This window comes from Lichenostomus cassidix, chromosome 1Aa (assembly GCF_008360975.1).
Source record: "Lichenostomus cassidix isolate B80296 chromosome 1Aa, HeHo_3.0, whole genome shotgun sequence".
Taxonomy (NCBI): Eukaryota; Metazoa; Chordata; class Aves; order Passeriformes; family Meliphagidae; genus Lichenostomus; species Lichenostomus cassidix.
Window position 1 is genome coordinate 8910561 of NC_139480.1, and position 17868 is coordinate 8928428.

At 36.7% G+C, this 17868-nt stretch overlaps 1 protein-coding gene and 1 long non-coding RNA gene across 4 annotated transcripts in view; both read left to right on the forward strand.

The window, feature by feature from the left end:
* Positions 1-7224, forward strand: part of SEMA3E (semaphorin 3E) — a 126458-nt gene extending 119234 nt beyond the window's left edge. The window contains exons 15-17 of the mRNA XM_085083367.1: positions 1472-1539; positions 3023-3162; positions 3984-7224. Of these exons, the coding sequence (XP_084939493.1) occupies positions 1472-1539; positions 3023-3162; positions 3984-4436 (661 nt within the window). The 3' untranslated portion in view covers positions 4437-7224. The remainder of the gene's footprint in view (positions 1-1471; positions 1540-3022; positions 3163-3983) is intronic.
* Positions 7225-9247: 2023 nt separating this feature from the next.
* LOC146443141 (uncharacterized) lies at positions 9248-16464 on the forward strand. Of its 3 annotated transcripts, none has more exons than XR_014855946.1 (4): positions 9248-9312; positions 10025-10101; positions 10195-10293; positions 15201-16464. It is a non-coding gene; the product is annotated as an uncharacterized LOC146443141 (long non-coding RNA). The 3 variants fall into 3 exon arrangements; XR_014855947.1 differs by having other exon boundaries at positions 10199-10293; XR_014855945.1 differs by lacking the exon at positions 9248-9312 and having other exon boundaries at positions 9976-10101.
* Positions 16465-17868: the final 1404 nt, after the last annotated feature.

The window sequence follows — 17868 nt, forward strand, 5'->3', positions numbered from 1 at the left end:
CAGAATAAGGCCCAGCTTCTACCTCAGAATATCTGTTTTTCTTTAATAGGATGTATGTATTGTTAGCATTTGTCCCTAGAGCCCAGGGCAGCTCCCACTGAATTTACAGATTCTCCCGAAACAGCAATGGAAAAGCATTGGTTCTCTGAATATCACTGGAGGTTAAAGCTGTGCTCTTGGTCCACCAAAGAACATTGGATCGGGGTCCATATGGGTGACAGAACTCAGAAAATAATCACTGTTTGCTGCCAGGTTAGAAATAAAATGAGTAACATCCATGGAGAAGACCTTTAGATGGTGTAAATCTACATAGTTTCAATAAATTGTATTTGTGCCAAATTAAAGTTTTGTCTCTTGGGTTCATATAGGACTGGAGAATAATATTATTTCAGTAGTAAATGCAAAGAATAACAGAAGTCTTTGGCTTTGCTTTTTTCTAATATAAATAATTTATACTGTACACATACCTACAGTGTAGTATTTGCTGCACTGCATGTTTCTTGTGTTAATCTGTTATGTATGGCATTGGCAATACTGTGTAGAATTATTCTTTATGCAAATATAGGAAAGGTATCCTTAGAAAAACTAAATTTAAGGTTGTTGGACATACTAACCTGACAAGATAAAGCATTTCAATAGGCTCTTTTATTTCCAAAGTAAACAATCTTAATTTTATTTATCAGGACACTCAAAGAAAAAAAAAAAGACAATATAAAAGAACAATTCTTCTGGGAATGCACCATATCATGGTTTTCAATTTTTTCCTGTAAATGCATAGAAAAAACTCAAACCTCAAAAGTCAGAATTATTTTTCTTTTAAAAGCACTTGTATTATTTCCAGGTTGAAAACAGGACTCCCAGGTTCTGACCACAATTCTACCATCAGTTCACTTTCTAGGCATGGGCAAGTCATGAATGTGTCTGTTTCCCTGTTGAGAAAAATGAGCTCAGTAACTGTCTGCTACAAAGGTGAAATAAAAGAAAGTATTCCCTCTGTGCTTTGAGATTCCCAAGTGAAAAAAAAAAATACCATGAGAGTGAAGGATAAAAGAAGTGCCATTCACATACATGGGAAAATGTTCTAAATTAAAAAAGGAAAATTTCCTCTTTTCTGGAGAGAGAGAGAGAGAGAACCCAAAGACAGTGTAGAGGTGCCTTTGACTGAATGTAATCCAGTTGGTTCAAAGGATCTTGTTTTAGTATTTATAACATCAGTGGAGTTATATATAAAACAGACACATAATTGTGCCTTTTCTGCAGACAGTTGTGTTTCTTTTTTTCAGACACACAATTCCCAGTAGGCTGAGTAGAGACAAAATACTGATTTATAAACGAGTACTTCTCACAACAATGGTAAATTGCTAGCAATCAAGATTTAACTAAGGTTTTTAATGAATGCTAGCTTAGCATAAACCCAACAACATGTAAGTTAAATGTGTTGTCTCAAATAATTCCCTTTTTTCCCCTCCAGACGTTTCCGCAGACAAGATGTTCGACACGGAAATGCAGCGCAGCAGTGCTTTGGCCAGCAGTTCATTGGTAATCTATTCTCACACCTACAAATTGCTTGTGAATGCCTGGAACAGCCAGCACAGAGTTTGCCAAGAGCAGCAGCCAGACCATGAGCTCACTTCCTTTTTCCACTGGCATGTTTCTATAAAGTTATAAGAGCTCTGGGATGAGCCCACCCCATCCAGGTCTAAGAATGACTGTCTCAGTGGCAGGTCAGGTACATCCCATAATGCTCATGTGGTCCTGCAGCATTGACATTCAGACTAAAGATGTGGATAATGCATCTCAACGGCTTCCAACAGAAATAAAAGCAAAAAGATGGGGCAGGGATAAGAAACAACTGGGCTGCATCCTGAAATGTGTATGAAATAATTTCAGGACACTTAGAACTGAAGCACAGACATGGGCAATGACATGCCCAAACAAAAAATGTGTATTTATGATCATTATCAAGTTTTCTCTTTAAAAAAAAAAGAAAAAAAAGATAGAGTACTCTGTCTAATGCTGCTGTCCAAGCTTTGAAAAGTGCACAGGTATTGGGAATAGCAAAACACAGAGAGAACAGTTGCCTGGAAATCCTCAGTATTTTGCAGGATAGAGTACAATACATTTATAGAAGGAAAAAAGACCTACATAAAAGGCTCTTCTAGAAAGATAGCCACAGAAACACTATTTTAAATATTAAATATTAGAGGTATGTATATTTTACCAGAGAAAGCTTCATTAAAATTGAAGTCCATTGGAGAATATAGTACAATTTGGAAAAGTATATTCTAATATTAAATGCTAATTGTTCCACAAGTTTGAAATACAGCAGAAAAATCACAATTATATAAAATAGTATATTTTTAGGATATAAAGCTATTTGGTCTCAAGAATCTTTCTTGCTATTGTGGAAGAAGATGATTTCATTAATGAGGCAATTGCATTTATCCAGTATAACAACTAGTTTATCCTCCTCCAGGTGTTTTGTTGGATTGAAAACCAGGATTAAATTTTGATTAAATTCATTCACTTAGTTTTTATTAGCGCTCTTAAGCCCAAAGTGTACATTCACTGTACACATGTATAGCATGGATATGTATAATATTTGTTAGAGTATTTATTGTTCCATTCTGCAAAAAGTTATGTACTGTCATTAATATCCCCAAAAAAATTGAATTATTTATTATATTTAATCATGTTTTGAATCCTCCTGTTTCACTGAGTGAAAATGAAATTAACTATTCATAAGAGCCAGGCACAAACAATTAGCAGTGTGAAAGGCTGAGATCTGTTTCTCTGTGTATAATCTTAGGTGAGTCACAGCACAATTTGGTCAGATGCTGTGAAAGTCTGGGATGATGGGAAAATTCATTTAGCAGGTCAGGTCTTCATTAGACATTAACTTTTAGTCACTATCTGGTTGGATCTGCATTAAGCTTAACTCTTAAAAGTAAATATACCCTGAACATCAAGTGTAACAAGTATTTGCAGTAACATATTTTTGAAACATTTATTTCCCTTCCAGGTGAAGTCCTGGAGAAGACTGAGGAGAGACTGGTTTATGGGATAGAGTACAACAGCACCCTCCTGGAGTGCACCCCTCGGACCTTACAAGCAAAAGTAATTTGGTTTGTCCAGCGAGCACATGAGACTAAGAAGGAAGAGGTAAATATTCTTATAGACTACTTTTTTTTTTTTTGCTTAAAGAGCCTGTTGTTAGGAATATTACATCTTCACTGAATTTCTGTGACCAGTTGCTGGAATGTATGTGGGTGTCAGGAAAAGTCACTGTGTTCATCTGGCCTCTTGAATTAATAGACCTGAGAATTTCACCTGGTGTTTGCATTCAGCATCTTGAATGCAGATGTTAGAAATGTAGTGAAGCTTATTTGAGATCTCAAAACAAAGGAAAATCCAACACTTCTCTTGGTATGTTTTTGAAGGGGTGAAATGTGGGCATATTATTTCCAGTGTTAGTCTAGCTTAACAGCTATTCATTCTTGCTGCCTCACCCATTTATTACAGAATTTTTTTGCAAATGAGTATTGGTGGATTCTCTGCCTCTTTTACATATAATTTGCTGTTATGAAACTGCTTCATTACTGTCTATATTTTTATTCCTCAATACCCCTCTGATACACATCAGTGTAGATATCACTACAGTGTAGATATGTCACTACAGGACCTGGTAAAAAAGTTCCCATCTTTCTTAAAAGCCCCCTTTAAGTACTGAGAGGTCACAATATGGTCTTCCTGGAACCTCCTCTCCTCTAGGCAGATTGTTCTCCATTTATAGCTCAATCTCTTCTCTACTTCAAGTAAAAATTTTTGTTATAAAACCCCCTTGTGAATGAAAGGTTGGTAGGTCTCTAATTTTTCTCTCAAAATTTAATATTACAGTCACGAAAGTACAGTTCAGAAATAATTGCACTGGTTTAATGTAGTAGCAAAGGCCTGTGCTCTACAACTGCTTTTTTGTTTTTCAGGTGAAGACTGATGATAGAATAATAAAAATGGACCTTGGCCTTTTATTCCTGAAGCTGCATCGACTGGATGCAGGCACTTATTTTTGTCAGACAGTGGAACACAGCATTGTCCACACTGTCAGGAAAATCACCCTGGAAATAGTCGAGGAAGAACGTGTAGATGAAATGTTCAATAAAGACTATGAGGAGGAGATGCCTCACAAAATGCCATGCCCAATGCAGAGCAGTATACCTCAGGCTTCCAAGCCATGGTATAAGGAATTTCTTCAACTGATAGGCTACAGCAACTTCCAGAGGGTGGAAGAATACTGTGAAAAAGTGTGGTGTACAGATAAGAAGAGAAAAAAGCTGAAAATGTCTCCATCCAAGTGGAAATATGCCAACCCTCAGGAGAAGAAGACAAGGATCAGGCCAGAGCATTACCGGTTGCCCAGGAACATAGCTGACTCTTGATGGACAAAATCCATCCACTGTTTCTGAGCAAAATTTTATTTGAACTTAAGAGGGAGAAATCAGTCTTGATTTGAGTAAATTTCACAGGTTTATATATGTAAAATATTGGGACTGAAAACAAAAATGCTATGGTAAGTTATATTGTACACTCATGATGACTGTTTAGAAGCATTTTAAACAAAATCTTCCCAACTATCTGGTTCTAAGTCAGTACAATCAGAGTTTTGCATTAGGGAGGACATGACAATCTTCAGACTCTGAGTGCTTGAATCAGTTTCCTGTGTGGATCGTGCTTGTGCTGTATATTGTTGCACATGATGGCATATTTAATAAATCCAAATAGCTAATACATTCCCAAGTGGATGAAAAGTATAACACATATCTTCTCTTTGTTTCACAAATTTCTCATGCTTCTGAAAGCAGCACGTCTTAAGATCTTATTCCTTTTGATTGTGACCTGTCTGAGTTTATCACTGAGAACAATGAGTTGTGTTAATACAGTGTACTGCTATTTCTAAAGAAAACAAAGGGAAATCCTTTTTACTTCCCACCTTTTTTTCAGAATCAGTCATTTATGAAGCACAGTGTGTTCCCACAGCTAAATAATGTTGCCTAGTAAATTGATGTAAGTCATATGCATGCTGAGAACACAGACAGAATGAAACTCATCGATTTATCTACCTAAGAATTTGAAATAATGGTTTAGATAGAAAACGAGTCCATCTTGTGTCTGTACATTGCCTGAATGGTGACACGAATTAAGGGATCGCCCTCTTGTGGCAAAAGAAAGAGAAACCCGGTATTTAAATTACTCTTCCGAAGAAATATGTATAAAAAGTAGTATTATCGAGATCCACAGCTGGCTTGCTTTCAGCAGACACTTTCAGTCTCCATGTGCTAAACCCACAGATTTAAAAGGCAGTGTTGGAAGTAACTTATACTGGAAAGGCAGCATTTTAAATAAGTGATTCTTCATGTTGTTAATGTGGTTTTGGGGTAAAATGCAATAATAAAAAATTAGGATGAAGATTAAAAGCAAAACCAGAATCATACAGCTGTGTTTCTGTAGTTTCAGGGTCTGCTCCACATAAATCCTTTATTGGTGTGTGAACTCTGGTGAAAAGGGCTGCTTTTCTGCACTTTTGAATGATACCAGGAATGGAGATCAAAAGAACTAAGTCACTTAAAACCTAGATCTTTCAAGACATACTTTAAAAAGAAAAAGAAAAAGTATGTATAAACATACACACATATATATACATATATACAGCTTTAAATACAAGAAACCAAATGCAAAAATGCTGAAAAAATAGCATTTCACTACCTGAGAAATTTAAGATTACCAAATGAACTAGATTTTGGTTTTTTTAAATTGAAAATTAGAAAAAAGAAGATAAACACAAATTAAACATAAACATAAATCAAACAAGCACAACTGAGTAACAAATGAGTTAACTCCTAAAATAAGAATATTATGCCAATAGGGGAAATAGCCAAGCTGATCCAGATTTTTATGCCATCAAGAAAATATACAAGGGATTCATCAGCTGCAAAGAGTTTCATGTTGAGCTTCAACTTCTAATCAAGGAGCAGTGGGAATTAACAGCCTGGGTAACAGAGATTTGTGGTCTACTCTGTTAACAAATGCAGCAATGAATGCTAACCCAGTGTTTTCCAAACCAGCTGTTTGTGAGAGGAGCTCACAGCTGCTGGCAGGAGCAGTGAGCTTTGCTGTGCTCCTCTGGGAGCAGGGAATGTCCTGGTGTTTGGAAAGAGCTCGTGGCACATTACCAAACTGTGGGCAAAACAGGGTTTCACCTGGTGTGGGTATAGCAAGAGATAAATCTCCATCAGCCTGTTCAGGGAATCCATGGATCTGAGGGTTTGCACCTCCTTTAGCTGCAGTATCACTAAAAGACAGGACCAGACACTCTGCACATCCTTGCAGGGATTCATGCAGTTGCTAGCTTTGATAGAGGAGACTGGAGAAATGTGTGTTTCTGGGACAGTTTAATGGAATTAATTGCATTTAGGATCTCCTGTATGTTTAGAGCTATGTGGCAAGTGCCAGCACAGAAGGTTGTGGCAGAGAACACACACAGAACAAGCATCCCTGATCTATACCTAATCACCCTTACAAACTCACTGACATCCTTGGTGGAAAACTTTTAAAACACTACTAAAATTCTTTTCTGATGAATTATGGAGTTCACTTCTTTTATAGAGCAATGGGAGTTATTTTTTACTTTTTAATTCGTTTGCAAGTATCTTTAAATGTAAATGTATCATTAATAAACTATTAGAAAGGAATTCTAGCATCTCAGCCTCATGGAACAAATGAAACTGTGTCTCATTCTCTGAGATTTCAGGTGGAAATCGTGATCTGGAAATCAGGATTCCTGATTTCATATGAGAGTGTGTATTTTTAGCTACCCATCCCTTTAGTGTTTACAGGTGGAGAATTGCATTACCTCTTTATTTGCCTTTTAAAATTCAAATTTTTAGCTTACACCTTGCTCCTCTCATGGTTGTAAATGCTTGTGAGAATTCAGAACTACAAGGTCTTGTTCAAAGAGTGCTCTGACATCTATGGAAGAAGAGAAAGAGTGACAATGTATTTTGGAAGGATATGCACAAATGTGCATTTAACACAATGTTATTTAAAATGCTTCTTTGTATATTTGGGGGGCATTGTCTGCTTCTTTTCATTATGAATTTGATGTATTTTGTATGTGCATGAAGTGGTCAAATTATAAATATAATTAAGAATCATATTTGGCTGAAATAATCTGTATTTCTTATAATTTATTTTCCCCAGACTGTATGATTATCTGCAGCTCACTAGTTATATATGGTTAATTACAGATGTCATTCACCATGTATTTCATGAGCAGAGATCACAGATCAGGACAGAAAAATGTTTATATAGAGTTGCCAAATGGGAAATGTGGCACAGGGTAATTAATACATTTAGTCTATCTGCTTCATGAATGTATTTTGAGAGCAAATGGTCTGTTAAGCCCAGAAGATTCTAACTGATGGAAATTCACTGAGAGACAAGAATTTGGATAAAGCTTTGGACTCCACCCTGTGTGGTGATGAAGGGAAAGCCAGACCACTTGGACTAAACACTTCCTTTGCTTTCTTCTTGCTCTTTTGTTGTCAGTGAGATTACTGTCACCTTACACAAACCACTGTGCTCTCAGATTGCCCTGGGGCATCAGGACAGGAGAGTGCTAACCTGCTGTGAAATTCCTCACTTGTATATCTCAAAATAGGCTTTTAGGATATACACCACTGCTCTGTAGCATGAAACAGATCTCTTTATGTAGGCAAGTGAGAAAAATAATTTCCCTGAAGAGGAATTATTCAGGTACCTGAATAGCACAGGTAACAGTCATAGTTGAAGAAGTGCTTGAGTCAACACAATTTGCGCAGTTTTAGAGTTTCTCTTGCTCTTATATATTCTCATAATTTTTGAGGGTATGCTGGTTGTGGTGGTATAGAGTTAATTCTCTTCACAGTGGCTACTGTGGGGCAATGTTTTGAATTTGTGCTGAGCACAGGGTTGATAATACAGAGAGGGTTTTTTTTTTAATTTGCTGAGCAGGACTTACACAGAACCAAGGCCTTTGTTTTGCTTTTCATATAGCCATGCTGGTAAGGGAGCTGGGGATGTCTGGGAGGTTGGGAGGAGACACAGCTGGGATAGGTGACTCAAATGAATACTCCAGACCCTTTGACATCATGGTCATTATATAAGCTGAGGGGAAGAAGGAGGTTGGGGGGATATTTGGAGGGATTGTGTTGGTCTTCTCAAATCACCGTTATGCCTGATGGGGCCCTGCTCTCGTGCATATGGCTGAACACCTGCCATTGGTTTACTTTGCTTGTGTGCATGGCTTTTGCTTTTTCTATTAAACTGTCTTTATCTCAACCCACAAGTTTTCTCTCTTTAACCCTTCCAGTTCTCTCCCTGATCCTGCTGGTGGGGCAGTGAGTGCCTGTGTGGGGCTTGGATGGTAGCTGGGGCTTAACCCTGATAGGGGGAAACAAAATCAATTTTCTCCTAAATGTCAGTCAGTCAGTTCCCTCTTTAAAAAGTCTGGTAATCTCCTTATTCTACCTTGGAGCACCGAGGCTGGAGTTATTTATGCAACTTTATGTCTCTGAGTCCAGAAGGCACAAATGCCTCTGAAAGCTGCACTGTCCAGATAAGAGACACTGAAAGTGAGCTTTTCTACAGTTGTAACCAAGCAGGATGCCTGCAGTTCCTATCAGCCCTGGAATCCTGTTCACTTCACCAAATTACTGTTTTTAATGGGGAATTCACGTCCAGCTGACATGAGTTTTTATAGTAAATGAAGCCATGATTGGCAAGATTTCCCTTTGGGTGATACTTATTTTTTATACTACCAATAAGAAGTTTTTTGTTTTTTTTTTTTTTTTTTTTTTAATTAACCTTATCCGTTATTGTAAGCACATTTCACAAAAGAGCTTTGCTTATCTGAGAGAGATACGGCTCTCATGTAATATTGAACCAGGAAATACTTTGTTAAGCATTTGTGCACATGTGCTCACAATTTGCTGAAGTGAGAGGTTCAGGACAGAGCACAGTTGAACAAACTTGAAGCATGGAACCCTTATCTGCCTCATTCCTAGATTTCTTGAGGCTCTTATCCCTGTCTAGAAAGAGCAGATTTAGTTGCAGGAGGAGAAGCCTGGATCAATGAATGGTTTGGTGAGTCAGAAGTCCTGTTTCAGGACGCCTGTGGGCTAAAGAGCCATTGTGAATAACTTGTTTCTGTAGATTTCCCTAATGGCAACACACAGAAAACTCCATTGAAACAAAACATTTCTTTACTTGCAATGTCAGGTAATTCAACAGTGGAATTTCATGTCTTTGAAAGTGTTTTTACACATCTTTGGAAAGCTATGTTTTAAGAAGAATGGTCTAGGATTACATTTAATGTGGCTGCATTTGTAGTATGTAAATTATGAACTCTCATAGTATCTTGAGTCAACGTGAGTTTCAGCATTTCCAATATATATACAAATAGCCTATGATGATTTTTTTCTCACTCTGAAGAATCACATTTGCCTAGTCCCCTTAACCTAGACTTCAAGCATGCCTGTGAAAGCACATAATAATGTCAATAGTCATCATTATCATCATGAATGACAACAGGTGTGATTCACTGTCTTCTCCCTTCCCAATAACAAGAGATGAAATTTGTAGACCAGTGGGCATGGTTAATGTACCATGAGAATTTTGTGCATTCTAATTTGCTAGGTGAATTAAAAAGTGCTGTTAATCAGAACTTGAAGAATGCACTGTGGACCTTGTCATAATCAAGCTAGTGGAAATATTCCACCTGTAGCTTTAACTCAAGCATACAGATCACTAGTATTTAATTTATTTTTTTTCCTTCTGCTTAAATGTTTTACTTGATAAAATATTACTTTTCAATCATTAAAAATTAATTAACATTTGATAGAGCTTTTTTTGTTTGAAATTGGCTTAGCTTCAAAGCAGCCACCAGAGGGATGAAAATACAGTTTTGCATCCCTTAATCTCTTGTTTACAGAAGCAGAAAAGGCCTGTGGCCAGAGCTCCCCATGTCACAGTGCAGTGTCATGCTGCAGCAATGCAGAATATTGCCAGGTGAGTGGGTAAGTTAAATCAAGAGGGGAACCCTAGCTTGTGCTCCAAAAGCAGGGAGTAAAAAATCTTTGTACTAATCAATATTTTTTTCAGGCAGGCAGCTTTGGTCTCTGGTAGTATAATACAACCTCCTCAGTCACTCCTCTTATAGAGTGGAATCTTCTGAAAAAGGGTCAGAATGAAAAATCAGAGGTTAGTAAGTCTGTCAAGGAATATAAATCCTTTTTACAGTGATGCCCACTGATGGTCTTGTCAGACTGAGTCCAGTGTACAGCCCATATTAATATTTAAAGCACAACAAAGAGACTGCTGCTTTGATTTTTGCTTTTTTGGGGGGTTGTTTTGGTGTTTTGTTTTTTTTTTGGTGGGTTTTTGTTTGGTTGGTTGGTTTTGGCTTTTGTTGGTGGGGAGAAGGGAGAATGTATCAGATTTTGATTGCTTGTATGTTTGGGTTTTGTTTTTATTCCTTTTTTCTTTGTAATTGTTGGTGAAAAAGAAATATAAATTTTTACACTGGGATCTATCCTTTTAAGATGTGCTCATTAGGATGAGATGATTCATCAGATTAACTCCACCATGATGCTTTCAGGTAATCAGAAAAAATATTTCAAGCTGATTTTTGTCTCAAAATAAATCAAAACATCAGAGCTATCAATATATATATAAATACAGTAACAACTTCTGAGCAATTTTGCCTGAGAGAACTAGTAAACAAAATCCCTGAGGAGGGTGACATTGACAGCATTCAAAAAGAAAATATATATTGGGGAATATTTTTGTTCAGAGGGCTTTTTTTTAATGCGCTGATCTCTCATAGGATGTGTTTCATCAGAAACTAATTTTAGGAAACCATTATTATTTAGATTTGTTTAGAAACTTGGGAATTAAGTTTTAACATACTTTACACCACATTTCTGTGAAAAAGAGCCATTCATAAACCTGAAATATAACTTTCAAATGGTATCTTTCTGTCTTAACTGCCTTTTAATCATCTTGGAAAAGACCAGAGATAGGACTTTTTTAATCATCTGAAAACTATATTTTTTTTTTTTAATGTGCAATGAACTTTTAAGAGTATGCACATGAAAAAAAATTAATTTAATCTCCAGTATATAAAATTATGACTCTCCCAGCCTTGAACATTACTCTGTGTGTTCTGTGATCTGTCTTTTTGACTGTTTTCCACACTTTCATGGCATTGTTTTCTAAATTTCATTATATGTTGCACTTGGCACATGGAACTGTGAGCTAGCAGAGGAATATTCGGCAGCAAGTTATTAATATCAGTATGGGGTTAGTGTCTATAATGATACAAGAACTGTTCACCCACAGAAGCTTCTATAAAAGACATTGAATGTTGTTTTTTTTTTTAATCATAGTTCCTGTGCTTGGGTTATTTTCCTATGCCTAGATTATGAAATGTGGAGAAATTTTGGTCATAAAGAGAATATACTCCAGAAAAGCAGAAACATATTTTTGTTGCTAAAAAAGAGAAAAGTTTTCCATCCTATCTATCCTTTTCAAAGCATTTAAAATGCACAAAAGTGGCCTTTCTGTGCTCTCCTGGGTGTTTCCTGACCTTGGTCTGTGTCTTTGGAGGTGAATATAGGGTTAGTATGAACTGAAGGGCCATCAGCACTGCAATTTCACAAAGACCACAGGGAAAGAGAATCTATTAGCTTGGTGGAAGCTGCATATGAACATGGGCTGCACTTTCAAAGGCTGCAGAATAATCATGTTTAGTCCTCATTCTATTCAGGCTGAGGGGAAGTGGGTTTGATTCCCTTTCACTAGACATCAGGCTGTAAAACACTTTCAAAGGCAGGAGAGATGAAAAACAGATTGATCTCTTTCTTGTCTCATATTCAGTCCATCTTCTGCATAAGAATTAATGGTTTTCAGCCACATTAAAGCAATGCATCACATGAAAGAATTAGTCTATTTTTGTAGCCATAAACAAAAGCCATGCTGTGGGAAATCTCTTCTTACCTGAAATGGAACCTTCCTGCCATCAGCATAAAAAAGGCTTTTCCCTCACACAAGGTCTGGGCAGGCAAAGACACAAAGTCCTGAATAATTAAGGCCATAGTCAAGGCAGTGATTTATGCAGCACAGATGGTGTGTCTTGCTCTAAAACACACTAGACTTTTACCTGAAAAAAGTGAAACCAACCTGATGAATTTGAAATCAGTAGATACTTTGCAATAGAATTAAAAGACTATTAATAAGACTAAAATAATAGGACTAAAAATAATAAATAATAAATAATAAGACTAATAAATAATAAGACTAAATAAATAATAATTAATAAATAAATTAATAATAAATTGATAAATAATAAGACTAGAAATAAATAAGAATAATTCTTCTTTATTTCTTCGGAGACAAACTTCTGTTTCTTTCGTCAAGAGCTGGTTATTGTGAGAGACTGAAATGTTAATGACTCAAAACAATCACAGGGTGCTTTGCTGAGACCAGGTTTGCACTCCCTGAGGGGAAGGAGGTGAGTTTTTGGGTGTGTAATGGCAGAACTCTGGTCTGCATAAGACAGGTAGGGTAAACAATTACCACCAGAGGTTACAAGCTGGGCTTTCAGGCCAATAAGAGGCAGATCCTGCAAGGTGGAATTGTGTTTTTCATCATGCCAATGGCCCTCCCCTACACAACTCACTCAGCTGTAAACCCACACACACATACCCTCCTCTTCTGGGGGAGGATTTGGGGATACCAAGATTGGCCAGTTCTAATGAAAGTACAGACAAACATAATTATATGTTAACTCCCAGGGACTACTGAATTAACAGATGATTACTACACATGGTAGTCTGCCTATAGACAATTTCTGCTATTTCTGTTAGTACCTTGACTTTTTCTTAGTCCTGCTACTTTTATTTGTGTCATCATTTTAAATTATTTTCAAATTATCTGCAAAACTAATGTATAATTTGGGTTTTCTGAATGAAAACCTCCATTCTGTTCCCAGAAAATGAGGATTTTATGCTAGAATATTTCTTCTATGACTGTGTTCTCAAATCTCTTACTATCTCAATGTGGCCTTTCTTGCATCAGCAGTCTTTTGAGTTCCACTTAGTTCTGCAGTGAAGATTTTTCTTTAAAATTATTGTACTTTAAAATGTGATTTAGAAGCAAACACCATGCTAGGCACTTCAGAGAAACCAGCTACAGACTTTCTTCTTAGCAGGGAGAGATTCTTTTTCAGATCAGAGATTTATCTTGAGGAACATGAAACCAATCTATTAGCACACTTGGCATGGTTAGTATTATTAAAAAAGAAATATCAGCAGTAGAGGTTAGATTTACACCGCAATGTGTCTGCACATGTGCAAACACAAACTGTGAACTGGTTTTGGAAAATCTCACTGGGGATTCTGAAATCTACCTCATATGCCTAAAACGTCTTTATTAAGTTTTGCTGCATGCTAATAGGTTGCATTCATACATCATTTGGTATTTAATTAGATTGCAGGGTTAAAATAAAACAACAAACACTTAAATATCTGTAGAACTATACAGAATAGGGATCTGGACAAACACATTCAGAAATAATTTGTTTACTGTGTCTTTTCTCCAACTTCTCCTTCCTGAAGCACAGCTCAGTTCCTTTACACATACCTGAGATAGTGGTGAAGATACAATTTTGCTGCTCAGCAAATAAGTAACATATGTCCTACTTCTTGAAAAGAACAGAAAATGACACTTTTGTTACCTGACATTGCAGACCAGGAGAGCTGCAACACATAACACTCTCACACCAGCTACACACCTCAGAAAGAGGGAGCAAATGAATAGCATGATTTATCAAGTGTGCCACTTTTGTGAGAACTGAATTTTGACCCCATTTCATTCCATAACCATATTCTCATCGTGAGTTATTTTTGCCATCTAACTACACTAGCCCAGGCCCCTCATTATTTTCCCTGAATATCATTCTCAGCTGTGTCTGAGCAGTGCTTTTGGGGGCTTGTAGGGTGAACCAGAGCCGGGAATTCATGAACTGATACAGATGGGCAAGAGGCACAGGAGGGGCAAAGGACAGTAGGAATAGAAAAAAACCCAGGATGAAATGATGTGTAAGATGAATTTCCTACTGCAAAAAGGATCTATTTCTATTTCAGATTTTTATTTGCATCAGAAACATTTTTTAAACAAAAATCACGTTTGTTTGAGAGCTATTTAATTTCTATAATTGTTTCAATTGTGTTGCACTCTGTTTATGAGTTAGGAACATATCTGAAGATTTGTAGTCACATAAATATGTGCAATGTACACACAAGATGCACCTCTTAGCAAATAGTGGTGTAGAATATATGTGTTTACATAAATGTAAACCCTTCATAAAGACTAGTGTGGGGAATCCATTTATTCTGGTCCAGATTCTGATAACCACGACATATGTGGTGTTTCCTCCAATACAGACTAAACCTAAGAAATTATAACTTCTCTAAATTAGAAGTATCTAACACTTGCATGAGCTGGCCTGGCTGCTCTTAAGGCTGCATTAAGTGAGCACTATAAATGCCTTCATAAATAGATGGAAAACTCCAACACCTGGGTAAAGTTTAGTTCAGAAAGAGAATTCAGAAAATCTGACCTATGGCCCCTTTAGTCTCTATTGGTACAGCTAAAATGTAACAAACATGAATAAGAATCAGATTGAACAGCTTTCAACTAACTTTTTGTCTTACAAATACTGAAAAGCCATATTTATATGTGTCAGGAATAGTCAAAATTTCTGAGCAATTAAACACAAATGAATGTGTCTCCAGCTTGGACTGTAAGTAGAGGATGGCACAGATCTGCAAGGTTCAGGAATAGAACTTTATATATTTAAAATGCAAATTACCACAATTCTGGCTCAGTAACAGGACACAGGTCTGCCTTTCCTCCAACAGCTGAAAATCCAAAATGGGACACTTGTTCTGCCTGTTTTCATCTCCCCTCACCAAAACGCAAGATCCTCTGCTCTGATTCTTGCACAGCCTGCTCCAAAATCTTTCCCTCTGACAAAGACCTGCAGACATCTCACCTCCACAGTGAAATAATTTATTGTCTTAAAGTTATTTACACTCCATTCCTAGGGCACGAATAATAGTACTTGTAGCTGACAAACTCCAGGAACTGCTGGAATCCACAGGGGATTTCACATTAAGTACTGTTTACTCTCTACTCTCGCAACCAACCCAAATGTGTGCATGAAGATCTGTTTTGCAGTGCATCAAATGTGAAGCATGAATTGTGGGAGGGAAGGCAAGGCCCCAGCTGGCATTCTTATGGAGATGGAGAACTGTGAAATGAAGGTGTCAAAAGAACAAGCTATAGCTGTGTTCCTGCCGCCTCTATCAGATCTCTGCTTCAGAGGTTCAAGATTAACCAAAGACAGGATGGAGATCTGGTCTATAAGTTAAAATCACATGTAGAGAGGCAAATTCTGATTCTAGAGTCCATTGAATGCAAAGCAGTCACAAGATAGTGAGGCAGCCTTTTAAAGAGTGCTGTAGAGGGGTTGGTGATTGGCAGTTCCTGCAGATACCAGAGAGGTTCTTGATGGCAGATATAGACGTTTGTCTGGAGGCTTTGGATCAGAATTCCTCGGACAGTGTTCTTCGAAATATATCTAATTCTGAGCTCAGGGATATACAGGCAGGCAGGCAGAAAGACAGAATCCCCTCATATAAAAAGAAATTGTTTAAATTTAACAAAAAAAAAAGTGAAAGCTCTTCAAGAACTACGGAATCTGAAGAAGAAAAGTTCTATTGTATAGCACTGAAGTTTTCTAAAGAAGTTTTAGAACTGAGCATAAATGGAGAAAAAAAAATTCAGGAAAAAATTATTTGAGATAATTCATTCCATAAGAGGATTATTAAAAATAAAAGGATATAACAAAAGTGATAAAATGTAGGCAAGCAAGGAAAGAAATGCTAAAAGTATAAAATTCTGTTAAATGGGAAAATAAAAATAAGCAGCTGGATTTAGACTATCATCTGTATTAGTTTTATATGAAATTAGTTTTTTGTATAACACTACTGTGTAATTATATTTTTACAAAATCCTGGAAGATGAAAATGCTCAATTTTGAATAATATATATTTATGACGAATAATATACTTTTGTAAGACAAATATATATTTAATATGTCAGTTGGAAACTTGATAGAAAGAAAATAATCATTATGCTGTCTGTTATTTTAGTCCAATTATTTCGAGAGTGTACTGCACTTGTGAAAAGGAGGGGGGATTATGTTAAAAAAGGATAGTCAAGCCTTTGCTGTCACTTTATGTCACATAGTCTTCACAGATTGAAATTCCTGCTTGAATTAGGAAAAATGTAATAGTAGAGGTATACAAGGACCAAACTGTAAAAGGAGAACTATGCTCTGAAAATGATGAAAACTATTATTAGATTTATGAAATAAAACAAGAAATGTGTAAATCTTCAGTGAATCCTCCTCAGTCAAAATGAACACGGGGAACATTATGTATAAACTGCAGTTTAAAGCTGCTACCATGTATTGGAGTATTTACAGCATACACAAGAGAACAAATAACTTTTATATCAGTAGCATCTTGGTTCAGGACAGAAGACTGAAATGGTGGTAACATTTGAACAATTTCATTTTTGGGTAACGGGGGCCACACAGCAGTGAAATCTGATGACCCTTGGAGGTTACTCCTTCTTTAAAGGTAGCATCTGTACATATGGGATGAAGAAAGTTAGAACAAGATAAAATGAACTGCTGAACAGATAAAATACTTCCAAGCAAGGATTGGTTAAAAATGTCTTAATTGATGTTCAAATTTAAAAATATGCCACTAATCAGAAGGTGAGAAACAAAAGGTATGAGAAACATACTCACACACACACAAAAAAAAAAAAACAACAAAAAAACCCCCTTAAGCCAGCTGTGGTGGTTAAACAGCAAAGAAAATAAGTAATAGGATCAAAAAGTCAACTTTCCAAAAAGGGGGGCTTTGTAAAACAAAGGCATAGAAGAGGACAAAATGTCAAGTTAGATATAAAACTGCAAAAAGGGAAGCTAGAATAGAAGGAAAAAAAATAATAGAAAAATATTTTAAGGAGAAACTTGCTGTAGGCATGAAAACTAATAATGAATATTTTCAAATACATCAGAAGAAGGAAACCTGTTAGAGAATTTACAAGGCTGATAGATGATACCATTTAAAACAAAAAAGCACTCAAGCAGGATAAGAAAAACATCTAAATCAAATGAATTTTATGTGCTGTTCACTAAACAGGGGCTAGACAGTTTCCTAAACAAGGTTCATACATATTCCTTAGAGGGTGAGATGAACGACTGTCCCAAATGGAATAGAATATTTCAGCTGGAAGGAATCTACAACAATCATCTTGTCCAGCAGCCTGACCAATACAGGCTTGAACAAAAGTTGAAGTGTGTTTCTAATAGCATTGTCCACTTGGCTCTTGGGCACTGGCAAGCTTGGGACATTGACCACCCATTCACCACTGCTATAGAAAGCCTGTTCCAGTCTTTGGTCACCCTCTCTGTAAAGAAATTACTCCTAATATCAAGTTTGAATCTGTTTTAGTTTGCAATATAGATGTATTTATTCTATTACCACCTCCACAAGCTGTTAAAGCAGGTGGGGCAGTGGTTGTTATCTCCTGCTATGACTCACCCCTGATAACTGTTAATGAGCAATCAAGAACCAACCATATAACTCATGGGATTGTCTCATCCTATTGTGAGATGCTCCACCCAGCAGGGAG